Below are 24887 nucleotides of genomic sequence, written 5' to 3'. Positions count from 1 at the left end.
GCTGGGTGCCGTGCTCCTGCCATGGGCCGGGCTGGTTCCTCCTATGCAGGGTTGTGGGGACCAGCGGCTGGGGCTGGCCACGTCGTGGGGTCACTGCTGGCTGCAGTGGGGTGAAGGTCCATGTTTCACACCCTGTGTAGGGCCATACCCCAGGGGCAGCGGGGGCATTCCTGGGGGTGCTCCCTGGGTTTGTGCTGCTGCTCCTGCTCCTCCTCCCCTCTTTAAAGCCCATCACTCGGCACGCTCAGAGCAGTGATGCCGCTGACGCTGCCTCGCCAAGGCTCAACTTGTTGCGCAGAGGTTTTTTATATCAGACTCCAGTGGGAACGCAGCTGATGGCGTTCCCCCATCACCCAATGAAACCTGTGGCGCTCCATCTGCGACGCAGGGAGGAGGGAGCACAGTGGAGCCCTGGCGAGGGGAGCAATGCTAGGGCTGTGCCAGTCCACTCCTGGGCCTGCCACTGGCCCACGGGGTGACCTTGGGCAAGTCACTCTGCCTCTCCATGCCTCAGTTTCCCCATCTGTAAAATGGGGATAATAACACTGCTCTACCTCACAGGGGTGGTTGTGAGGCTTCCTTGGCTATCATTTGTAAAGTGCTTTGAGAGCCTCGGGTGAGGGGGGCCACAGAAAGCCAAAAGGGTACCTGCAGTGGGGACTCAGGCAACGCAGCCCCCTTCCTAAGGGCTGTACTGGGACATGACACATGAAGAATGAGCTGCTCCTACAGTCGAGGGTGGCAATGTCCTTTGCAATGCGATTTGTTCCCTCTTCCTCTTTTATTTGTGGGTGGCTGTTGGTGAAGCTGCAGGGCAGGCAGCTCCCCCATCCCCACTTGATATTGGGAATCACAGCCAAGCCATGCCCCCGGCTGCAGGTGCCCTGACAGAGGTGCCGGAGAGGAAGGTGGGTGAGGATTCGGTGGGCAAGGCAAACAAGGTGCTACCTTCTCTGGTGACTGTTGTGGGGAGGTGAGGCCTGCTCATGGGGTGGGGGCACAGGGAGCACCCTGCAGCCTTCACCATGGGGCACCCCACCTGTAAAGCGGGGACGGTAAATCTGACCTACCTCACAGGAGGTGTGAGGCTCCCTGCATGGCTTTGCAAAGTGCTCCAGGATCCTAGGGCGAAAGGCACTCTGTAAATGCAAAGTATTGTTACTGCACCATGGTCATGCATGAGAGTCTGGGCAGCAAGGCTGAGACCTCCCGGCTGCTCCAAGAGAGCCCCAGCCCATCCTTGGAGGAGACCTTCTGTGGGGGAGGACACTGAGGGGAGGAAAGGACTTTTTTAAAGACCTATTTTTAGCTGTCCCAACCTGTTGGCCTTTTTTAGCTGGTATCTGGACACAGTTCCACTTACCACAGGATATGCAATGCTGTTCTATGCATGGATTACTCCTCTGGCTTGATGGAAACAGTCAACATAAGCACTTCTTGACACGTAACTCTATCTGCATATGTGTGCGGGTGCTGTCCACAGCGTGGGGGGCTCCGGGCTGCTTTGGGTGCCAGCTCCTGTGGGGCTCCTGCTGTCACAAGGGCTTTTGGGGGGGGGGGTCTGCAGGGGCTTTCTGGGGTGGATGGGGGAGAGGGCCCTGCTGGAGGTGTGTGCTGCAACAGACACGAACGTGTATCAGCATATCTAAATCCATGTAGGAGATGCCTGTGAGTAAACACAGGGTGTGTATGACATGCTGGGTGGTGACAGCACATTTTTGCACTGTAGAGGTTTAGCTAGCTTTGCCTTGAATGAAATAAACTTTATGTTTAATAGAGAAACTAGAGGCTGGGTTGCTGGATGTGTTTAGGCTCCCTCGGGGCACACTGCATTGCCGGCCCTGCACCGAGGCAGAGCAGCAGCGATTCCCTTGCCTGCTGAGCACTGGCCGTGTTTAGAGGGTGCTTGGGGGTATTTCCCAGTGGAAAAGGCTCTGAGCGCAGCTGCCTGGAAAGCAGGATCCCTCCCTACCATGTTGCATGGGAATGGTCCCTATTTCTGTGCTAGAAAGAGTTGATTTAAAGGAATGCCCGATGTCCATGTTTGTTTCCAGTAATTTCAACTGGCCCCATTCTGACCAGCCTGAGCGGCCGGGGTCTGTGTGCAGGAACAGGTTCTTCACCAGAGTCAGCAAATAAAACCCTGCCCTGCGCTGGGAAAGCAGCTCCTGCGGAGCGCTGGGTGCTGTCAGAAACACCCTCGCAAGCAAGAGGGCCAGAGCCTTCAGAGGCTGCGTGAAAAAAACAAACACTCTCCTTTAATGGGGTTATTCCATAGCACAAACATCATTTCTCTCCGTAGAACAGTAGTAAGCAAAGAGCAGCCTCGCCCCGCAGGAGCCTTCCTGCCACAGCAGGGTCAGCACCGGGTAATAAATTAATCTTTCTGCAGAAGGAGCTTGAGCTGCTCAGATTCCTCCATGGTATCAGTGGACGTGGCTCCGAGCCGCCCTTTGCCTCCTTGGCTGGCCTCTGGTGTGCTAAATCACAGCCCGGCAGTGAGGGCTCGGGAGGCACCGCTCACCTTTTGATGCCGGAGCTGCTGCAGCCAAGTGCGTAGGGATGGGGAGGGAGGCGTGAGGGGAGGGGAAGGACCTGTCCCAGCAGGTCTCAGAGCTCCGACTGGAATGAGAGAGAGAAGAAATGGTGAGATTTGAAAGGACATCTGAAACCAGGAACACAGAATCACATCCTTAAGGAGCCGGCTCTGCTCCATGCTGAGCCCAAGGGTGCCCTTCCCCAGCACCCCCAAACCCCCTGTGCTAGAGCAGCCGCAGGCAGCGGTGCAGCACTGACCCTCCGCACGGCGTAGATCCAGTTGAGGTAGGCACGGACGCTGGTGTAGACGCCGGGCATGCTGGGGGTGCCACAGCCCTCGCCCCAGCTCACAATGCCCACCACTTGCCAGTGCTTGCCTGAGTAGAGCAGGGGCCCTCCGCTGTCTCCCTGCAAAGGATAAACCATCAAAGGGAAGAGCCCCCATTCCCAGCACACTGGGTACCAGTGCTCGTGGCTGCAGCTTTCGCAGCCCTGGAAGGAGCTATTTCCTCAATCGGAACCAACCTGGCACGTGTCAACCCCGCCTTGGGGCAGGCCAGCACACAGCATCTTCTCGGTGACCTCGCCATGGTAGGCACCGACGTTGCAGCTCTCCTCATCAATGAGTTTCACCTCCGCCTGCTGCAGGACCTCAGACAGTTTGCCTGCACACAATGTGGTGCCTCAGAGGGGACCCTGTAGGGAGCCCACCGGCCCCCTTCCTGCGAGTGGTGCTGGGGGGGACTGTCCCACTCACCGCGCTTCTGTGTGTAGCCCCAGCCTATCACCCACAGGGGTGTGCCTGGCACCAGCTCCTCGTCGAAGTAGGGCAGGCAGATGGCCTTGCTGCTGTCTGGAATGGAGACAGGAAAGGCAGGAGGTGACTGAGGGTGGTTGTGGGGAAGTGGGTTGTGGCCATGCACCACTGGGCACCCAGCTGCCCCCTCATGTGTGCCCCTCTGCACTGCTGCTTGATGCCCACTGAGCTCCTCGCCTGCTCGTGGGGCTCTTGCTCCGAGGAGGTACGTGCCATAACTCACCTGAGACGTGCAGGGGAGACTGCAGCTTCACCAGAGCAATGTCGTTGTCCTTGGGAGACGTGGGCATCTCCCCAGCCAGGAAGACCTTCTCCACAGCAAGGGTGCTGGTGCCTGAGAGGAGGTTGGAGCCGGCCTTCACACGCCAGCTCTGAACAATGGGGTTGTTCCTGTGCACAGACATGTCTGTTATTGCTCCCCTCTTCCCTCCCGCTGCAGGGACAGGCAGCAGAGCCTTGCCTACACTGCGCCCTGCTCAGCATCATTGTACCAAGGGGCACAAAGCCATGTTAACTACAGGACCACCCGGCTTAAACCCAGGCCTTGAGGAGCCGACTCACTTGAAGCAGTGTGCTGCCGTCAGGATCCAGCTGCGGTCGATGATGCTGCCCCCACAGATGTGCTCCTTCTTGTACTGCAGGCTGACCTGCCACGGCCAAGCCTCGATGGTGGCTGCGCTCCCCCCCAGCACACGCGGAGTCCTTATGCTCTCCCCACAGCCTTCTGCAGGGTGGCAGAGCCACAAAGCAACAGGTCAGCTGCAGCGGTGGGGAGGGAGAGCATTGCTCTGCCCTCCTCTGTCCTCAGGTAAGTGGGGACAGAGGCTCCTTAGAGCCTCCTGACACTGCCTGCCACCCCTTTGTGGGCCACTCAGCACACCCCCTTTTGTTCTCTGCCTGCACATCATCCCTGGGCTTGGTTCACCTGTTCCTTGCCTTCTCCAGCCCACCGAGCAGATTAGTTTGATCAGGATAATTCAGCAGCAAAAGCAGACCCATCCCAGCAGCTGGTTAAGCCTCTCTTAGGTGTTCCATGTCTGGGAGGTTTACATTGGCTTAGCAAGGAGGTTAGCAGTAATGAAATCCAACTTTTCTCATGCAAATCCTCACTGTGGGAATCAGGGAGGGCCAGGGCTTGGGCCATAGCTGAGCTCTTGCAGCCGCAGCGCAGCACACGGGGACGTGCCAGGAGTGGGGAGGTGGAGTGGCACGAGGTGCAAACAGTGCCATGATACTTACTGGAACAGAAGAGCGAAACAACCGCTCCAGAGAGGCATTTCCTAGGAGAGGGAGGGAAAGGGCTGGCGTCAGTGGCGGAGAGGCTCCGGCTCAGCAGCAGGATGAGGGGCACGGTGACCACCTCCTGCACAGCCCCGTCACTCACCGGCCTGGCTCGGGCATCTGGAGGCTGCCGTTCCTCAGCACGACCTCGCGGGGAGGCAGGGGCTGCCCGGTGCCTGCTTCCACCGCTGTGAACGTGGGGTTGCTGAAAGACACGGGGGTGGGCCAGGTGAGCCAGCACAGCGGGTGCACGGTCCCAGCACAGCACCAGTGTGCACTGCACAGGCACCTCCGGGAGCATGGACACCCAGCGGGTTGGGCTCGCACTGAGCCACAGGTGGCCTAACCCAACCTTCACAAATAGGTCCTAAATGTTTGCCTATGGCTCCAACAAAGAGCTGCTGAGCAAGAGAGGAAGCAGGAGTGTAGGAAGGGAATGCAGACCCTGTGCCAGTGAGCAAAAGAGACTCATAGAAAATGGAGGTTCTGGGGACAGGGACACGGGGATGCCAAAAGAGGCATCCCTGAAGGGCCAGGGCAGGGTGTGGAGACCTGGCACTGATATCAGGACCAGGGACAAGAGCGCAGTGGAGGAGTCACAGAATGGTTTGGGTGGGAAGGGATCATCCAGTTCCAGCCCCCTGCCATGGATAGGGACACCTTCCACCAGACCAGGAGTACCCAGATCTCAGCTGTAACCTGCTTTAGGTGAATGCAGCACTCCAAGCTTGCTGCTAGCTCAGGGCAGCGCAGAGGCAGATACAGGTGTGTTTATGGAGCTTAATTGCAATACAAGGACCCAGCCCTGCCCTCCCACACCCCAGCCAAGTGCTGCTCTCATGGGGCTTTTAAAAGGGAGAGTAGGGCAGTGTGTTTTCCCCCGGGATGGGTTCTGTATGTACTGCAGGAGGGGCTGCTTTGGTGAGGTGAGTGCTTGCCATGGGTACCCGCAAGGAGGTGGGGTGAGGAGTAGGAAGAGGGCAGGGGATGGAGCAGCAGTACTGGGAATGGTGCTATGTTTGTGTGGGAAGCTGCCAGGGCTTCTATCACAGAGACCAGCCAGCTCTGAGCACCCTGTGTCCTGGGGATGGGCTGAAACCATTAGTGCAGGGCTCTGAGTGCTCTATGTGTAAATAGAGCCCCACTCAAAAAGAGCTTTTATGGGAGAGGGATGGATAGAGCAGTGAGAGAGGTGTGAAGAAAGCAGCCATGTACCTCCTGTAGCCCATTTGCTCGCAGGCTGCTTTTGCCAGCATCAGGTTGAAGTGGTCATGGCAGATGCAGAACCAGTCTCCAGTGTCCCTGTTAAGCACCTGCAGGATGGATCTGTCTTTGGAAACACGGGCTGGAGACAGACACAAAGGCAGCTTTGTCACGGGTGACTCTGGCAGGCAGCAGCCATGCCCCTTTGGAGCCCAAGCAGGGTGCCCTGGACTCACCCCCAGCTAGTGGCTCCTCAGGGACCCACTGGGGACAGTTGGCCTCATCCTCGCCCTGCAGACAGTCTACCTGCCCATCACAGACTTGCTGCAGTGGCACCAGCTTTAAGGGCTGTTTGCAGAAGAAGTAGTGCTGGTCCAGGTAAACCTTGACTGCGAGAAAGGGGGGTGTCAGCAGGAAGGTCCCAGCCAAGCCCTGGGTCCAGAGCTGTGTTTGCTGTGCAAAAGGAGCAGGGAGAGGAGAGCTGGAGCCATACCCAGGAACCCGACTGCAACCAGGCAGGCGAGGGTGAGCACCACTGCCAGGACCAGGATGCCGATCCGTTTGAAGGACTGCAGGGATGTGGAGCCTTTGCGTCTCGGGCTGGGACCTGCAACACAAAGGAACGTGGCCCTGCGTCGTCCGCCCCAGCCCGTCAGCACTCGTGCCCCCAGCTCCCACAGGTATTACCTCTGCCATTGAGCCGCTCGGAGGCTACATCCTGCAAACCAGAGGGGGAAAGCAGTTATCGAGCTGGAACTTCAGCAAGAAGCGGTTGGTGGATGGGCAGGGTCTGTAGGAGCGTGGCTAGCTGGTCCCATGGCAGTTCCCATGCCGAGTGCAGAGATAACAGGATCAGCCACCCCAGAGAAAGCAGAGGATCAGCTAAGCAGGCACAGAGGCTGCTGTGTCTCTGGCTTGCTCAAGGTCCCTGGGGAGGATTAGCAGGGGAAATGTTTCAGCCTACATCGGAGGTTGTTTTAGAGCTGCTGAAGATGGAGGTGGCAGCAGGGGGGTGGCATGTCCTGGTGCAACACTTGGCTCTGTTGCCACCCAGCATCACCAGCTGTGTTGCTCCTTTGAACACTATCTGTGCAATTCCAGTAACTGGTTATTAAAGTTATAGAATTACTGTCATTAATGCACCAGGGGCTTAAAAAGTCATAGTTGTTATGAAAGCACTTTCTGATGTGCCAAGAGGCTCTGAGTCAAAACAGAAGTGGTGGCACCCAGACATGTCACCATGGGGGGTTATATTCTCTGACCAGGGCAATGTGGGGTCAGAAACCGAGTGGCACAGCCAGCGTCCTCCCTGGCACGCTGCTGGAGAAACCAGCCTGGCCCATGGGAGGGAAGCTGTGCTGCTGCTAGGACACGCGGCAAACACAGCCTGGGAGCAGTCGGCGCAGGAGGAAGTGGTGAAAGAGGCATTGATCCCACTTGATCTCTTCAAAATCGTTTTCTTGTAAGAGCTTCTCATGTGGGAGATGCCCAGCTGCGGTAGGAGAGGTCCTGTGAGCTGCACCAGCCAGCCGCTGCCTCTCATCCTTGGGGGGTTGGTGCTAGGCAAAGATGAGAGCCCCTTTGGGCTGTTGTTTCTGTATGTTTCTATTGCCTTGTTTTGCAGCTATGCTTGTGACATGCTGTTGAGCTGCTCCCTGACGGCCTGTGCTTTCCCCCTGAATGCCCTTCCGGCCCTGAGAGAGCTCTTCTTCTCTGCTCTGGACTCTACCACACAGGTAAGAGGAGCTGCTGCGCTTCGGGAGCACACACTTGTCTCTGGGCTGGAGCCAAGTGTGTTTGTTGTCTCAAATGAGAGCAGTGGCCCCTGTGCCACTGCAGGGTTTCAAGGTTGGGGCTTTGAAGAACAGTGGTGCCATCAGACCAGGGATGCAGGCAGGCTCCAGCCCAAGGCAGGTGGGAGGGAGTGATGGAGCCCTCCCTCTGGTCACTGTGTTTGGGCATGTTTAGTCATGCACAAAGACTTTGTTAGCAGGATTTTACAGGCGAGTGACAAGCGATTATTTGTGGGTTAACGTACAGAGATAGCTTGGATTTGATGTGCTGCTAGCCCAGCCATCGCTGCCTCTCCATCGCAGCCCTGCTGCATGGCTTGGGCTCCCACTTTTGGCTGCTCCCCAGCCTGGGAACAAGAAGTGCAGGGGAGGACTGGATCCAGCCTGTGCTGACAGGGCTGTGGGCATGTGGCTGTGCCTCAGCATGGAGCCATCTGGCTCTTCAGGAGGTGCCAGGGGCCTTGCTCCAAAGAGCCTGGCTCATCTGGCACTGATGCTGAGTGTGGGCAAGTCATGCCAAGCACCCAGCTCTGGATGCACAGAGCCCCTTGGCTCCTCTTGGTCCCTGTGAGGATGCTTCTGTGCTATCAGCGGTCGTAGCTGCTGGGATGTGGAGTCCAGCTCTGTGTAGGGAGCAAGAGAGCAGGGTGGGAAGGTGAGGGTGTCTCCTGGGCCTCCCATCTCATCTGCCCTTCCCAAGCTGCTCACCTGCAGCACCTGGTGCCTGCGGGAGTTTTGTGATGTGGCTCAGCTTGCTCCCAAACACCACCTACGTCCTCCCGTGCATCCAGCCAGGGCACGTGGGGCTGCTCCTTCCTCGTGCTGACCTCTCGTGTCACCGTGAGCCTGGACCATGGGATCCTAACGGTTCCTGTGGGACCGGTCCCAGGACCATGGCCACCATGGCTCCTCCAGGCTCCACAGCATGGCTGGGGCTGAGAGTCACTGCAGCAGCTCCGCTGCCCCTGCCTGACCACAAGCTGCCTGTGCTTGTGCCCATCACATCACCTGGTATCAAGCTCCTTTCCCTGTGCAGGTCTGGACACAGGTGGGAGGGATGATGCTGTGGTGCTGGCCACTTCCCACCTGCAGAAGTCATTGCCTGGTGTTGATTTCATTTTCTAATGCGTTTTCTTCCATCCATGAACTTCCTCAGTTTCAAACAGATTTGCAGCTCGGGAGCTGCCCCAGGGGCTGCCTCTCCATCACTGCCCACTTGCTCCCAAAACCACGCTACGGCAAGAGCTGCACTGGTTAGATTCCAAGGAAGGCAAGAGCTGTGCCAGCTCCTTGTGGAGTGGAAGCACATGATTTCCTGGAGAAGTCAAGGTTGCCGTAACTAATTGAGCTCCCTTGCTGTATTCACGTTAATGCTTCTATGGCCAGTCTACACTCCAGCTCTGCAAGCACCATCCCATGAGCCATGGTGAACTTCTGCACTCTCTTCTGAGGAGGCTTGGATATCCAGGGGTGCAGCCAGGCTCTTGCTGCTTTTCCTCCACACTGTGTGGCTGCAAGGTGCTGCGATGCACTGAATAGCTGCTCCCGAATGTGGTGGAATGTTCAGTGCAAACCCCAACTCCAAAGGCTGCAGGGTGCTCGGATCCAGGGCTAGCTCCTTGGCTGCAGGAGATTTAATCCATGGGGTCATGTAGCTACTGATGCCATGCAGGTGAGCGAGTTGCCTACCCTGGAGGGATTGATGTCCTGATATGTTGCTGGTGGAGGGGTTTATGCTGCCCTGCGAGCTGGGCTGTACGTGCCTGCCCTCTGTTAAGGAAGGCTTTTCCTCCTAGGGAGGGACTGCATGCCAGGCTGGGGTTTGGTGGTACTGGCTTTGCCAGCTAAAGGTACTGCAAGAAGCCAAGCCGAGCACGTCCCTTGTGCTGAGCAGAGGGACTGGCCGTCCTGCGGTGGAAGCACTGGGGGACAGGGGACTGGGCTCCTTCCCTGGCATTGCCTAAGTACCAGCCCCTTCTCAGGGCAAGGAGGGGGATAACAAGATGCTTCCGAGTGCAGGAGAGGGCCAAGCAAGGCACAGAGAAATGTGGGAGTGAGAGCGAAGCACTGTGTCCAGCAGCCATGGTGCAGTGTTGAGACACAGGTAGAATCATTCTCTGTGGGGATGCTGCGGGGGCTGGGACCAGGGAGCAGCAGGTCTTTGGAGCCTGGGCTGCCCCATCACCAGTGAACTGCTGCGGGCAGACCCGGTCTGCGAGTGCAGGAGCCATGGGGAGTGCGGGGCTTGGGGGCTGCCATGCAGAGAGGGGCAGAGCGGTGGGCGAAGCTGTTGGTAACTCACCATGTTCATCCAGCTCCGACGCTGTCTTCAGCCTGCAGAAACCCAGCCAATATCCTCCAGCTGGGACACGGGGAGGCTGCCGGTGCCCCGATGCCCAGGGAGCTGGACCAGCGATGCTCCCACCACCCCTGTGCCTGTGCTGCTCTGCCCACACTTTAACACTGGGGCAGGACCGCCCCAGCACTCCTTAAAACCCACGGCAGGAGTTGTGAAACAGGAATTGTGATCTGTATGGTAATACAACACCAGTCTATCAGCGGCTCCGGCGCCTGCAGTAATCTCCTGAGCATCTGCCTCTGGAGGTGACTCACCTGCAGATCTGTCACAAAATAGCTTATCAGGAGTGAACTGACTGGATTTTTCCTGCTCTCCAGCTGATGATAAGAGGAACCACGGCTGTCCCGCTCTCCATCCGCATCACACTGGGTTGTTTTCAAACAGAGGTGTTAGTAGGTGGAGGAGGAAAGGAGTTTACGCGTGAGGTTACGGGGCCATTGTACCCTCTCGGGTCACTCAGTCTGTCTGTCCCTGTGCAGCCCCAGCTTGTGGCTGACACAGGCAGGCAGCTCGGAAGGAAAGCGAGTGGGTGCCCATGCGTTGGATGAGCTCACTGGTGTTGCACAAGGTGTGGCTGGCAGGGCTGGGTGCGGAGAGGGGCTCTTACAGCCCCCAAGTTTCGGTGCCGTGCCCGTAGGCTGGTGCTGAGGCTGCTCATGGAGCTGCGCAGCACTGGTGCAAAGCTGGGTTATGTGTCCAGGAATGATGGCTTGGGATGGGGAGCAGTTTGCTTACCCTGCTGCTGAGCAGGATGGGCTGTCAGGATTAGGTATCAGGAGCTGCGGTCAGCTGGCTGGAAAGGCTCGTGCGGGTCATGCGGGAGGTGGTGCAGGATGAACCAAGCAGCTCATTATCCTCTCCTTTTGTAATGAAGCTCTACCAGTGGTCAAGCAGAGCTGCTGCTGCCGTGTGTGTGCACTGAGCCGGTGGAGAGACCGTGGAGCATCCTGACCTGCCGCTCCTCAGCCAGGGAGCTGTGCCATCGCTGTGCCAGCTCAGCCTGCCGCAGCAGGGGCCCTGGGGAGAGCAGGCAGCGCATCCCACGAGCCTGACCAGGGATCCTGGCATCTACGTGTGGCTCTGCAGGTAAGGATGCCCTCCCCACTCACTGCAAGAGCAGCTCGACACATGGGTGCTGCAGGGATCAGGCAGAGGCTCTGGAGTGAGCTCAGTCCCGTGCATCCAGCGCGTCCTGTGTGGCCTCTGCCGGGTCACAGGGCATGGGCAGCGCTCCTGGAGCATCGCAGTGCCAGCCCCACACACCCCATAGCTTGGCCTCAATGCTGTGGAAGGAAGAGCAGCCCGGGAACATCCCTGGGGTGGGAGCTGACGCAGTGGGGAGCAGCTCTTCCTCCTTGGAGGTTAAGTGAGGGTTTTGAGGAAGCAGCTCGTTTCAGGTGTTATGTCACGGCTCCGTGCGCCTTCGGGGCTTTGCTTCCTGGAGTGCGGCTGCATTTCCAGCCCGTTGCCCTCCCCTGGCCTCTTGCACCCAGAACCCCAGCATGACGCAGGCTTCCGAGCACCTTGGCTTTGACTGGGGTCAGGCAGAGGCCAGGCAGGGCTGGCCCAGGGGTAAGCAGAGTGCATCACCCCTCTGCATCCCGGCCAGCATCCCCACAGGTCCCAGGCATCACCCCTGGATCTCAATGCTGAGATGGTTGCCCTGTGGGGGGGCTGTACAGGGGCTTGGCTTTGCTATGGTGTAGTTGGAGCCTGTGCACTAAGGTGGGAGGGAATTTGCCCTGGCTGCCCCGTTTCCAAGCTGTTAATGCTTGTCCCTGTTTGTTACCTTCTACCTGCAGCTGCCAGAGATGGTTTCCCTCTCTACCTGCAAGCAGGCAGTGATTGCCACCTAACCCTGTGGCTTGGAAAGAACATGATCGAACAGACCCATAAGTGCATCACACTGTGACTGAGGGCAGCTGGTGGGGTATGCCCTGTCACCCTGAGTCCTGCCCTCACCCTGTACAGGGCCATAACCTTTGCAGGCGTTCCTGAACGCCCAAGGCCAGGGCTTTGTGTGGAACCTGCTCCCCTCCTGGCTGCTGTTCTTCACCAGGAGGTGGCAGTTGGAGGATGCAGCCACTTAGACACCCCTGTGTCCATCCCTTGGGCCCCAGCACTGCCCTCTGTCAGGGTGCCTCTCCCTGCCAGCAGCAGGAGGGCATCGTGCCTACCCCAAGCATGTGGGGAGCTGTGCTGGGAGCAGCCATGCGGGGCTGGGGCACAGGCAGCGTGCATCCATCGCGTGAGGAGCGATGTCTGTCTGCTCGAGCTCCTCCGCTTTCTCTCCTAGGAACCAGTTGAACCAGCGGGCGAGGAGCGGTGCCCAACCTCGCTGCAGTGCAGGGGTTGAGGTGGCTGTGTCACTGGGAGAAGAGGGGACAAGCAGGACGTGCCAGGCTCCAGCAGCTCCCAGCCTGGACAAGCCGTGAGCAGCTCCTGTGGCACAGCACCGGGTGCCAGGACATGGACCAGCAGGTGGGTGAGTACGTGGCCTTCTCTCCCCTTAAGGAGCAGAGGTGGGGATGGTTTGTGGCACAGCAGCGGCTCGGTAACCTGCTCCTCTCTGCTGTGAGCCGGGGCTTGACTGCTGGTGTGGCTCTGAATCCAGCAGTGCTGCTTGGAGGCATCTTGGGACGTGAGGAGGTCTGCTCCCGAGGGTTTCGGGGCAGGGGCTGCTTCCCACACATGGCATGGGGCAGGGGCTGGGCATGAAGCCGTCATGCTCCCACCAGTGGTAGGTGTGGGGACAGGGCAGTTTCGGCAGCGGGGTGATTCAGGGAGGCTCTTGCATCATGCTCCTCCTGCCCCAGCTCCTCTGTGTGAGTCACTCCTGCAGCAGACTCCTGACCTCACCCCTGCCATCCCATGCTGGGATGTGAGGTCCCTGGGGTCCCAGCTCACCCCCGGCTCAGCAGCAGCAGGGTGCATTGGTTGCCCACCTCTCCTGGCCCCCTGAGCCCAGCCCCTAGAGCCCAGCAGAAGGGAAGGGCAGGCCGGTCCTGCTTGTCTGCGGTGCTTGGGAGCTGGTGTTGCGGCGCTCAGCGGCTCCTGGGTCCTTGCCAGATCCCGTCAGGTAGAGCAAGTGCTGTGGGTTACGGGATGCCCTGGCTCACTGTGTAAACACTGTGACCACAGGGGAAGTGTTCTCACTGCACCGGCATCTGGCTAAATTTAGCTGCTGTGAGGTCATCCTCACCCCTGGTGCTGGGGGCACAGCACCCGGTGCGCTTGCCCCTGTGCAGGCTCTGGGGCAGTGGCCAAACCCTGCAGCCCCCGAGCAGTGCCCATCACCACCCCTGCCTGTGTTCTGCTGATGGGCCCCACTGGGACTGACAGGGCAGCTTCTTGGTCAGGGATGCTGGGGTGACAGGGGCTGTACTCCTGTGAGACGTGCTCATGCTGGAGCCTGCTGTGACAGTGGGGAAGGGTCTAGGGTGGTGTTTGGGATGCACAGGGGTTTGAGTCAGCAGGAGCTGACAGCAGCTAGAGAGAGGTGTGATTAGCACCCTGGTGCTGTAGGTTAGACAAGATTTGCTCCGTGCAGCATGCAACCTATTGTCAGCAGAGAAATGGACGTCCACCAGCGGTGCTGTGCCTGGGTACCTCGCTGTCCCTTTGACAGTGGTGGAGAGTTGGTTGCGGATGCAGCGCGGATGGGAGGGGTGGTGGAGGTCCTGCACAGCCCCATCATCCTCCTGTCCCAGCCCCGTGCTGGCAGCAGAGGCTGCTCGCCCTGATAAACACATCCTCTAGAGGGAACTGCCTGTCCAGAAATGGGTCTGTGCAGCTGCACAGGGACACTGCCGGCACCGACCAGGGTATGGCACTGCATGGCTGCGGGAGCACTGGGACAGCACCAGTGCCACCGCTGCGCCAGCAGCTCCAAGGAGGTGCTTCCCCCCCAGGAGAGCGTGTGTGGGACCAGGAGTGGGGATGCAGGCGTCGTCGGGGTGGGCAGCTCCTGCTCCCAGCACAATGGCATGGGTTTGGGCACGGCTCCTGGCAGTGGAGCGCAGTCCCTCCAGTTTGGATGTTCAGAACCCCCGGTCTCCCAGAGGCATTTGTCTGCAGAGCCCCTTCTCCCTTACAGGGCAAGAGCCCATGAAGGTGCTCGGAGTGATCTTGGGTGTCGGGCTGGCCTTGCTGATCCTGGTGGGCTTTGGCTACAACTTCATCCGGTGGTACCAGAGGGGCCAGTGCTGGTGCCGTGAGTATGGGCAGTGTGGGGCTGGGATGTGGGAAGCATCCCTGACATTGGCTGGTCCCTGGGGAAGCCCACATGCAGGATGGCTCTGGGGCAAGCTGGGGGCACACAGAGGCTGAGGAGGGGGTGCACAGTGGTGTGCTGGTGCTGCCAGCTACCCCAGGGGCTGTCCTGCCCTTTCCCATCCCGCTACACAGATCCGTGGCAAAGCAAAGGCTCTGACACTTCTCTTCCTCACCTCCCCAGGGCCTGACTTCATTTTCAACCTCTACCACACCTGGTGAGTGAAGCCATGCGGGGCCTTGGGGCAGGCTGGGTGCTCCCTTTGCATGGTGCTGAGATGTCTCAAGCCCTCGCTAGTCCCAACCCCACTGAGCTTTGCCCTGGGGCAGATGCCCTGGGCAGCCCTGGCTGCAGGGCAGGCTGGCATCTCTGCCTTCCCTGCAGTGGGTCGGTGGCGGTGGAGCTGGTGCCACCATTCAGCATCAGCGGCTCGCTGAGCGAGGCAGGGAGCAGCTACATGCCTTTCCACAACCAGGGACCATGAGCAGGGGCCGGGATGTGCAGGTAGGATGTTCCCTGCTCCTCCCCGACTGGTGGTGGTGAGGGGGTCCCTGGAGTTATGTGCCCGGGAGAAGCTGGTATTTGGGGTGGCTGGAGCAGTGGGTCTGTGCCCCAGAGCATCCGCGCCTCCTCGGAGCTCTTGGTCATCGCAGCTTTCCCTGGGATAATCCCAAGGCTTTTCCTGTGAAAGTCCTCTTCACGCCTGTGGGGCATCAGGGGCTTTCCCTGAGCTCTGGTTCTGTGTGGGTGTCCCAGTGCAGGCTTTGGTTTGCATTTCCTTCCCCATGCCCTCTGTCCTCAGCCTGGGATGGGACACGAGGCTGGGAGCGATGGCTGCGTAGAGGCTGTGCGCTCACTGTGCAGCTTCCCCATGCTGCCTCACAGCCACCTCCCAGCACCCACAGAAAGAGCAACCAAAATCAGCTTAGGGGAATTCCTGTGTTCTTTCTTCTTTAAAACACAGCCCCTCAATGTGCTGGGTTTCCACTGAAACCACCGGTGCAGTTTCTGTGTTTTACAAGAGCTTCTCCATCTGCTTCCCACAGCTGCATTCCCCTTTTGGCCCTCCTTGAGCATGGGAAGGTGCCCGGGGCCGGCTGCCATCCCCATGCACTGCCACAGCCTCCCCTTGCTTGGGCTGGAGGAAGAGGGAGCTGCCTTATCCCAGGCTTCCTCACTGTGCATCCCATGACCCAGAGACACCCCATCCCTCAGGACCAGCCAGCCCCATGTCCAGGAGACCTTGGGCCAAGGCTGTTGGTGAACAGGGCTGTGTGAGATTTGGGGAACCAGCTAAAAAGGGTGGTAATGAGCCACAGAACTGGATGGCTGCTTTTGTGCAATAGAGGAAAATCTCATAAGGAAATGAGACTGCTTCAGGCTTCCCTCCTCGGTGAAACATTGGTACCAATGTGGAAATTTGTCTCCTGTGCTGACAGTGCAAACACCTCAGAAAGCCCCTGTGGGCCCACAAGTGCTGGCAAGGAACAGGGGCTTTAGGGCTGTTTCTTCATAAACTGCTTTCTCAGAAGGAAAATGACGAGAAACCTGGGAGACAGCGTTGCTGCGTGTAGAGAAACGGGTGAGGATGGAGCAGAGCGCCCCATCCTGCGTCCTGCATCCCATTCCCTTCTCCTTACCATGCCCACTGTGCTGCTCCCCGCGGGGTCTGTGCAGTGCTGGGGGGGAAAGGTGCTGGTACAGTGCTGGGACAGCCACAGTGGGGTGCTCCCCATTGCGCAGAGAGCTGCTTGCAGGAGGAGTCAGAGCCGAGCATCCTCCTGCGTCAGGCTGGAAAATGTGAGCCTGTGGAACTTCCAAGGAACTGGAGGCACCTTCTGTGCTCCCGCCTGTCGGAGCCAAAGCGCCGCTCTGCGGTTTTCTGGCAAACTCATCCGGGTTCCACTGAAGCATTGCCTCTCGCTGCCCCTTGCACGGAGTCTTGCATGGTGAGCAGGGACCGGCAGCACCCAGCACTGCACAGGATGCGGATGCAGGCTGATGTCGGGAGCGTTTGCAATGAAAACAGAAGCTGTGCTGCCTTTTGGTGACCCCCATTTCCAGAGGAAGTCGAAAACAGAGAAAGTGAAATATGCAGAGGCAGAAGAGACGGGGGCAACAGGAGGGCAGAGGATGCCCTGCCTGGCACTGGTGGTGCTGCTGCTGTAGGCGCCCACTGCCTTTTGCCTGACGCAGGCAGTGTGTCTCAACTGCGAGCAGTGCTACGTCAGATGTAAGAGCAGGAAGCAGCAACGCATCAACCACCCTCCCGACAGCAGTGATACAAAAGTACTCCCCAGCTGGGTTTCCAGCAGCCCTTTAATGGGACTATCCCACCATGGAGGTTCTTGGAAACCAAGTGACTTTAGGAAAAGCTCTCCAGTGACTACAGTCAAACATAGCCCATGGTAAGTCCTTCCCATCTCACGCTTGTTTCCATTCTGACAGAAACTATTCTCCCCATCCCCTTGTTTTGACTGGTTCTGCTCTGCTCCTCTTCTTCCCTGGTGCGCAGTCCCCAGGCTGCTGCCCCATGGGACGTGTTGCATCACCACAAGGTGCCCCGGTCCCTTCCCTGCTGCTCCTTTGGTGTGTGTTCCCACCACACGACTCTCACCTCTGACATCTACCCTGGTCCTTAGATGAGAGTGAAGTTGTGATGTGCATACGCTCTTCCCCATGTGAGACCCTGACCTTTGCTGTGGGGGAAAGCCCATATCTGGAAACAGCAAACACAGCTTGACCTTGGGGGAGGATGTGCAGATGAATAGACAAAATAGCTTTGGATGGACCACATCCTTTCTGTATTTACAAATTAAATAGAATAAATAATGTCCGTATGCAACAGTGGCAGAACATGGACCATAGTGTGGGCAGGGCTGCCCTGGCTCATGCTGGGCTCATAGGGTGGCTGCTGCACACATCCTGCATCCTGTTGGAGGGAGCCAGCGCTCAGGTCTCTGTCATAGGGGCTGGATGCTGAAAGATCTCTGTAGGGTCAGGAAAATCCCAGTCTCCCTCCAAGTGAAGCCAGCCAGGGTGGGAGCTCTGTGCTGCCTGCAGCAGGATGCCTGACATCAGGCTGCTGCTGGGGTCTGTTGTGAAAGGTTTGGACAGCATCAGCACTGCGGATGTCAGATGGAGGAGCCCAGCACTTGCCTATGAAAGGGGGAAGGGGAGAGGGAAATCACAGGCTCTCGAGGATGCCCTGCGCTGGGCAGAGGAGGCAGGATTGCGCCTTGGGAACATCCTGGTGTGTATCCTTGGGCTTGCGGGCTGGAGGAGACAGGGATGAGCCCTTCCAGCATAGCCTGTCCCTGTGTTTCCGTAGCTTTGTACCAGAGGGAAGGTGCACGATGGCTGGGGGCTGGCCACAGCAGTGCCAGGGCCAAAGCAGCCCCAGAAATCGTTAGACTGATGCTTCTCCAGTGACTCTTCACCAGGTCACTGCTCAGTTTGATGTGCTGGCATCCAGGGGTTGGCGGTAGCTTATCAGAGTATCTTCTCCTGTGGGCAGTGGCTAGAAGAGGTAGTTGGGTCAGCATGTGGGGATGCTCACAGGCAGCTGTCCTTGCTGTCCCCATTGAGCAGGCTCAAGGGGTTGATTTGCAGCATGAGCCACTTGTTGGTGCTGAGGCTGGAGACAAGGGGCAGCGTCCCCATGAGGTCAGTGTTGAAAACGCTCAGGTCAACGGGAGCTTTCAGCTGCTCAGGGTGGGCTCTGGAGGCCAGGGGAGCACCTGGAGCCCCATGGCTCAGCAGACCTTGAGGTCCTGCCTGGCTGGAAATATCCCAGACAGCGGGCTCCTGAGTCCCTCTCCATGGGGCAAGGTCCTGTGTGTGGCTGTGGGGACGCTCAGGAGCGGGCTGCTTCAAATAACCTTTGACCACAGCCAGCTCGGAGCACTCTGTATCCAGCGCAATGTCAGTGCTGCCCGGGCCCTGCAGGGATGCTGCACAGACTGAGAAGGGCATCCCCTTGGCTGGGTCCTGCCTTGGCTCCACTGTGCCCTTGGACTGCTGCAGGTACCCACGGAACTCCACACCTTGCTGGCTGGTGTCAGGGGGGATGCTGAGCTCTCCGCTGCAGGGCTGCCTGTCCTCCATCGGGATGGTGTTCCCAGAGGAGCATGTGGGGCGAGGGCAGGAGCTCTCCAAGCCCATGCCGCTGTCATCACCACTGGGAAGCTGCCTCTTGTATCCCTGGGGCTCGGTGCCCGAGGAGCAGCTCAGTTCCAAGGAGGAGGTGCGCAGGCAAATGCCGCTGTCGGTGCTGGTGCCGCTGCTGTCTCTGCTCCTCATGGTCCCCGGCCCCAGCAGGCACACCTTGTCCTCAGGCCATGCTGGGAGCCTCCAGCCCTTCCCCATGGGCAGCTGGGCTGTGCTGGTGCTGCTGATGGGGACACTGTCCTCATGGGGTTCCTTCTGGCACAGGAATAGCTGCTGGATGGGGTCTGCATCGGGGCTGCTCGAGGACGAGGACTCCTGCTCTGCCCAGAGTGAGCTCTGCTTTATGAAAGACTTCTGGGAGGGAAAGGAAAGAGGGGTGTGAGCCGTGCTTCACCCCTGCCTCTCATCTGCCTCTCCCAAGAGCTCCCTAAGCCTGCACACTCGCACCAGTGGCAAAAGGTGCCATGCCTCAGACTCCCTTACCAGGACGGACGGCGGCCTCATGGGTCTCTTTATGTAGGTGCACACCAGCAGAGCCCCCAGGAGCCCCAAGAGCAAAAAGGTGACGAAGGAGGAGCTGACGGCACTCAGGACAAGCTCTTCGCTCCCTGCAAGAGAGGACACGGCAGAGTCTTCAGTGCACATAGCACGAGGGCCAGGAGGCTGAGGAGGATCTGTATCCCGTGCACGAGGACCTCCCTTCCCTGGCTCCCCAGCACTCACTGTCCCTGTGGCCGATGGTGACGCACTGCTCGTCGGTGCGCGCGGTGCCGCTGTGCCGGCTGGCCACGCTGGGCTCCACGCTGATGCAGTACTCTGTGTCCCAGAAGAGGTTGCTGATGTTGAACTCCGGGGAGGTCTCCATCACTTCATACTGCAACGACCAGAGTGTGGGCTGGTACCTGAGAGCCCCCAGATCCTGCAGGAGTGCTGGCTTTGTGTGTTCCTCCCTCCTCCCCTCTTCCCTTGGGGTGCTACCAGCTAGACCCAAACTCCCAGTGAGAAGTGGGGAGCCCACTGCAATAAGTCGTGCAGAGAAATCTTTGCAATGCTGTGGCAAAGCTCTATATTAAGTTTTACAGAAGCCTATACTTCAAAACGTGATTTCAACTTGAGCAGCACTGCATGTGGCAGATGGGGACAGCACAGGACCAGCAGTTCGTCTCACCGTCCGATTGTCCCGTGCCCTCCTGATGTACACCCGGTATCGCCTCGCGTGCTTCTGGATGTCATCGTACTTCACAGTGAGGTTCCCCGTCCGGAGCAGGAGCTGCAGCTGCACGTGGATGGTGTTGCCCATCACAGAGAGGCTCTGGCCTGACAGGCGCAGACTGGCTGGAAATGGGTCAGTTGGAAAAGCACATCAGGGCTTTGTGCTGTTGGCAGCTCTAAAAGCTCTTTGCAGTGGTGGATTGAGCCGTGACTGTTTCCTACAGCCAGTGCTGGATGTCCGTGCTTTGTCTCGTCCCATCCCACAGCCCGGCTACCCTCCAGGTAGGTTTGAAAAGAGAGAAATCCCTGCTCCCGAAGTTCTTGCCAAGCCTGGGAAGACCTCTGCCATCCTTGCAGCCCCTGGCCATACAGTGGAGGCAGACACTCAACCTACCTTCTTGCGGGGAGAAAGAGTTGGTCCTTTGCCATGGGGATGTGTGGTTTCCAGACACAGCCCTGACCCGTGCGTAGTAGCGGTGAGCAGAGTCCAGGGTGTAGTACGTGAGGTCACAGGAGTGCTCTGGGATCCTCATGCAGTTCGGGATGGCCGTCCAGGATTGATTCGTGCCATAGCTGCAGGGAGAAGCGCCTGGGTGAGAGCAGTGCGGGCAGGACTCTGCTGTCACCGCTGCCAGTATCAGACCCCAGGCAGGGGCTGAGTCCCCTTGCACCCCATCCCTGTACTCACACTTTGTGCTCCACTTCATAGAGGACGCTGCTGGGGGGGTTGTGGCCCGGCTCCCACCGCAGCAGATGATGGGCTATCTCCGCAGCAAAGCGCACCCGTGTTGGCCTCGCCAGCCTCTCACCTGCAGGACAGGAGGGCATTAAGTCATGCTGCACGGTTCCTATCCCACTGGTGCCCTCAGGAGCTGGGCAGAGCTCCTTGGGGTTGCCTGGAGCTTGACCCCTGTGTTCAGCAGTGACCAGCCACCTACACCAGAAGCACAAGGGTTTCCTGTCCCACTTCCAAGTTTCAGTGTGTGCTCAGCCCCCTCTTTCCCTTCCTCGCTTCTGGGGAGAGCCCAGCCAAGAGGATCTGGGTGCTTTTCTGGTCTAAGAGCAGAGCCTGCTCTATTTGCATCCCTGACCACCCCTGCCATCTGCTAGCAGCTTGCTCTGGATTCAGCTTTCTTGTTTTGCTTCTCTGCTGTCTGACAGAAATAGACTTTTTCACACCTCCTGGCTCAGTTTTGGTATTGTCACCTTGCAGCAGAGCATTGCTCGATAACATCTGCCCCTCTCTCTATGCTTGTTTCCTCAGCAGCCGCTGTCTGCTCCTGAGCCCCAGGCCTGCCTGGGGAGGATGGCTGTCAGCAGAGCACCGTGCCAGCCACCTGCGTTCACTGCAATACAAAGTGCTGTGGTCACACCGGTGGGGATAAGCACGGCTGATGCCCCAGAACTTCACCCGCAGTCGTTCTAACTGCCCAAACAGCGACGGCAAGTGGTGAGCGGGGAGCCCTGCCGCTGGGCACCACCAGCCTGTGCTGCCCAGCCAGCAACGGTGTCCGAGCAGCCCCGCTCACCGCCTGCCTGCGAGCCTTCCCCCGTGCCAGTCCCCATCCCGTGCTGGGATGTCGGGAGCGGGGCAGCCTGCCGGGACCGCGGGGCTCAAACACAGCGCGCCGGGAGCTGTGGGCAAGAGACTCACCGAGTGTCGGCTGGGCGAGGAGCAGCGCTGCGCACAGCGCCAGGGCTGTGCCGAGGGGGTCCATGCCGGCTCAGCATCCTCTGTGCGCCCTGCGCCGGGGGAGCGGGTGCTGAGCGCTGCCCCGCGGGCTGCGTGCGCTTGTTTTTCCCCTGGAGGCTGGCCCGGTGACGTCTCGGAGGCGTTAGCGCAGCGGGAGGAAAGGAGCTGCGCAGCGGCTTCCACTTCTCTTCGCTGTCCTCCCACTCACCGCAGCTAATCTGGGCCCAGGCTGGGCATTTCCTACAAGCAGCCTGAAAGGAGAAGTTGGGGGGGGGCTTTTCTCTCACTGCTGAGAGACACTGCTGTGTCTGCCTCTGCCGGCTTCATTGTCTAGTGAGGAGGTAAAAGCACAGCACAGAGGTGAGCTTAGCACTTAGGGTGATCGACGACAGGGCGCTGAGCACAGCAGTGTCACCTTGTGCCAATGTCCTGTGCCTAAAGCCAGCCAGGTCATAGCCAGCCCTGGAGCCCCAGGACCCTGGAATCCCCTTTCCTGCTTTCCCTTCCTTTGGGCTCAGGCCATATTCTCCTGCTTCAGTCCTCAAAGGGGGGCTGTAAACTGTCCTCAGGTCAGCCAGACCGACCTGGGTCCTGGGACAGCAGTGGTGCACATGACTGCAGGGATCCAGCCCCACGATGATGTCCTGCCCTCTGATGCCCCCCTCAGGTTCTAGGACCTGAATTGCCGTCGACCAGACTGGGAGTCCTCTGATTTGTCTTCTGGCAGTCTGAATTACAACACAGGGCTTGAGGGCTTTCCTAGGGGCTGTGCAAACGCAGGGGCCCTCACGTGGTAAAGAGCAATTTGTCTCAAAAAAAGGAATTTCCCACTGGGGAATTAGGGGGAAGGACACAGATAAGAAGAGCAAGAGAAACTGAGAGTGCACCTGACAGCCTCAAAAAGCTGAAGAGCAGTGCCTGTCTTGGCAGGCATAGAGGCACGGGACCTTGGGTCCTTTTGTGCAGCAGAGGGGATTCAAGGAGCCCTCTGAAATGCCTCAAGGGGGAGATTTCTGGTTTGGTTTTCTCCTGGCCCCTGACTCATCCTCCCCGCGGAAGCCCAGGGGCTTCCATGAACTCGCAGCCTTGTCAGAGCCCTAGCAAACGGGTCAGGATGGGTCCAGCGGTGCCACTGGGCAGCAGGGTGTCAGGCACGGCACGGTGGCACAGCTGGCTCTTGCGGCACCCAGGGACAAGCAGGCTTCAGCTCCGCTCTGCTGGGGCTATGGGGAATGAGGGCATGTGGTGGTTGTGGTGCTGGATGCTTGGCACAAGAAGAGGCTCTCCCTTGGCAATTCCTCTGCTGAGCACCAGCCATGGGGATGGGCAGGGAGGACTGCTCCAGCAGCAGATCCCTCCCTGGTTTCACCCTAGCTTGGCTTTCTTCCTCCCTCTTTGCGAGCGATCTGATGTGCTGTCACTCTTCTATCAGCTCGTGAGTCAGCGCTGGCAACCGCTGACTTCGGAGTTCTGAGGTGAAGCACAGCCCATCCCACACAAAACCACAGCTCATCTTTTGTGTGAGGACACCAAAATCAAAAGCAACGGGACCAAAAATGAGGAAGGAGGGAGCCTTGTGGAAAGACACCGTGGGGCTGATGCTGCGGGTGAGCGGTGCAGAGGCTGAGGAGGAACGGTTGGCAATTTCGAGGAAAATGAAACAAGCAGAGGAGAAATGACAGTTCCGCTGAACACTTGGATCGTGAGCAGCAGAGCCACCCGTGATGCTTGTACTGCAGGGTGCCACGGGAGGAGCTGGTGCTGGACACAGCAGTGCCTGCCTGCTCCATAGCTCGAGAAGTAGCTGCTTCCCAGCATCCCTATCTTGTCACTGCTTTGCCCTCATTCTCCATGAAATACACTTGAGGCTGCAGGATGGTGCAACCTTTGCTGCCACCAGCTCCTCTAAGAGGGACTACAGGGAAAACAGGGCAGACCCATCTTCCCAACCAGAGGCAGGTAAGCACCGCATCCCCTGCCCGGCATGCAGCTGTGTCCTGTGCAGTCCCTGCAGCCTCAGCACAAGGACCTGGTGATACACACAGACATCAGGCGTTGCTAACCACCTAAAACACCTCAAAGCATCACAAAGAAGAGCAGCCCTGCATGTCGGCAGGAGAGGTTTTTTGCTCATGGATCAACAGCCCGAGAGAAAGCCGCCAAGTTTCCTTTTCATCTTAAAAATAACTGACTCATCTGTGCATAGGAATACCCATGGGTTTAGTAACCTGGAAATCACCTCAGTCCAACAGCACAGCAGGTCTTTCACCAGGGCCTCTGCAGCTCCTCTCTGGCACAGCAAGGGCTGGGGGCTGCAGCAGTCCCACTAGGCCTGGGCACCCGCTTAGCCAAGGGGCTGCCCAGGTCCATGGGGCAGTGTATGGAGCCGGAGGGATGCTTCTGCATGGGCACAGCCCTGCCGCAGGACAAAGCGCTTTGCCTGGGAGAGCAGAGTTATCCTTTCACCATTCCCTCATGCCTGGAGGTCAGAGCAGAGTGTGGAAGAGCTGCTGGGCTTTCCCAGGCTCTGTGTGCTATTAGCACCTCGTTTGGCTAGCTGGGAGGGCAGGAGTGTGCAGCAGGGCTCCTGGAGCAGTTACCAGCAAGCAGGATTTCATGCGGGAGGTGTTGTGCGCACTGTGACATTTAACATCAGGTTGCTGGGGTCAAGCCCAGACGCAGGGCTCTCTGTAACTCACTCTCCGTAGGTGGCTTTGCAGAAACACCAACAAGCAAATCATTCCTGGAGCTGCCTCTTGGACCTGCTCTCTGAGAACCCCGTTTCAGAAGAGGATGTGCCAGCTAGCACAGGCACGCAGGCAAGGCCAGCTCAGGGCAACCCCAGCCAAAACCCTCTTGTGAGCCCCTGCATCCCAGTGGGACAGAGTCCTCTATATGCTGTTAGGCCTGTGTGTGAAAACTAGAGGTGAAGGGCATGAACTGACCCCTCTGGGAAGGGATGGGACGGAGAATCCTGGGGCAGTGGGACCCATCCTGGGCTTTTTAGCCTTGAAATCAAGGGGGCTTTGAAGCAAGTTTCCTTCAAGTTCGAATGGCCCTGCTGCCTCCTGCCCTTCGGATGAGCAGGTGTGGGTGGGGAGCAGATGAATAAGGGACTTATGCTATGATTAATGCCAACAGAAATGTGCCTGGAAAACAGTGTCAGGATGGGGCTCACAGGAGGCATCATGCTACCAAACAGAGCCTCCTGGAACCAGGCCATTGGAGAGGTTTCCTTCCTCCCTGCCGAGCCACACGAGGACGTTCTGGACTTCTCAGCCCCCTGGGGTTCACAGGATGGTTTAGCCGGGTTGGACACGGCTACGCATCCCTTCCTCTCCCTCGGATGGAGCAGGAGATGTGCTGAGTGGGCACACAGAGAAGAAGGAGAGCCTTGAGAGCAGTGAAGGGACCCCAGTGCCCAGGATGCTGCTCATCCCCAGGGCCAGCCCTCCTCTGCTCCCATAGCCGAGGCTCCTGCTCCATGGCCTGGCTGGGGGAGCCGGCAGCAGAGGCAGGTGTTTTGCAGGCTGTGCCTGGAGCAGTTG

The 24887-nt window shown here is 58.6% G+C and overlaps 3 protein-coding genes across 6 annotated transcripts; 1 reads left to right on the top strand and 2 right to left on the bottom strand.

The window, feature by feature from the left end:
• Positions 1-2232: 2232 nt before the first annotated feature.
• Positions 2233-10327, bottom strand: TMPRSS4 (transmembrane serine protease 4). The gene is made up of 13 exons (XM_057432049.1): positions 9935-10327; positions 6527-6557; positions 6333-6446; positions 6076-6228; positions 5852-5981; positions 4740-4841; positions 4595-4635; positions 3917-4079; positions 3579-3745; positions 3296-3391; positions 3064-3203; positions 2797-2946; positions 2233-2622 (listed from the first exon to the last, which is right to left on the bottom strand). The coding sequence occupies exons 1-13, from the start codon at positions 9941-9943 to the stop codon at positions 2611-2613; spliced, it is 1308 nt and encodes a 435-aa protein (XP_057288032.1). The 5' UTR covers positions 9944-10327; the 3' UTR covers positions 2233-2610.
• Positions 10328-10465: 138 nt separating this feature from the next.
• On the top strand, positions 10466-15447 carry SMIM35 (small integral membrane protein 35). Of its 3 annotated transcripts, XM_057432008.1 has the most exons (6): positions 10466-11077; positions 12288-12476; positions 14088-14204; positions 14448-14481; positions 14649-14768; positions 15311-15447. In XM_057432008.1, the coding sequence occupies exons 2-5, from the start codon at positions 12461-12463 to the stop codon at positions 14746-14748; spliced, it is 267 nt and encodes an 88-aa protein (XP_057287991.1). In that variant the 5' UTR covers positions 10466-11077; positions 12288-12460; the 3' UTR covers positions 14749-14768; positions 15311-15447. The 3 variants fall into 3 exon arrangements, with proteins under 3 accessions (XP_057287991.1, XP_057287990.1, XP_057287992.1); XM_057432007.1 differs by lacking the exon at positions 15311-15447 and having other exon boundaries at positions 14649-15296; XM_057432009.1 differs by lacking the exons at positions 10466-11077; positions 15311-15447 and having other exon boundaries at positions 12215-12476; positions 14649-15296.
• A 2064-nt stretch (positions 15448-17511) lies between these two features.
• On the bottom strand, positions 17512-21407 carry IL10RA (interleukin 10 receptor subunit alpha). Of its 2 annotated transcripts, none has more exons than XM_057431978.1 (7): positions 21301-21407; positions 20335-20455; positions 20041-20219; positions 19603-19769; positions 19158-19308; positions 18918-19042; positions 17512-18788 (listed from the first exon to the last, which is right to left on the bottom strand). In XM_057431978.1, exons 1-7 carry the CDS (start codon positions 21362-21364, stop codon positions 17820-17822), a joined length of 1776 nt encoding a protein of 591 aa, XP_057287961.1. In that variant the 5' UTR covers positions 21365-21407; the 3' UTR covers positions 17512-17819. The 2 variants fall into 2 exon arrangements, with proteins under 2 accessions (XP_057287961.1, XP_057287960.1); XM_057431977.1 differs by having other exon boundaries at positions 20335-20580; positions 21301-21401.
• Positions 21408-24887: the final 3480 nt, after the last annotated feature.

This window comes from Pezoporus wallicus, unplaced genomic scaffold (genome assembly GCF_028554395.1).
Source record: "Pezoporus wallicus isolate ANWC-B61680 ecotype Strahan unplaced genomic scaffold, APGP_CSIRO_Pwel_v1 scaffold_8769, whole genome shotgun sequence".
Taxonomy (NCBI): Eukaryota; Metazoa; Chordata; class Aves; order Psittaciformes; family Psittacidae; genus Pezoporus; species Pezoporus wallicus.
Note: the sequence above shows the minus strand (reverse complement) of the source record. Positions and strands in the feature narration are given on the sequence as shown.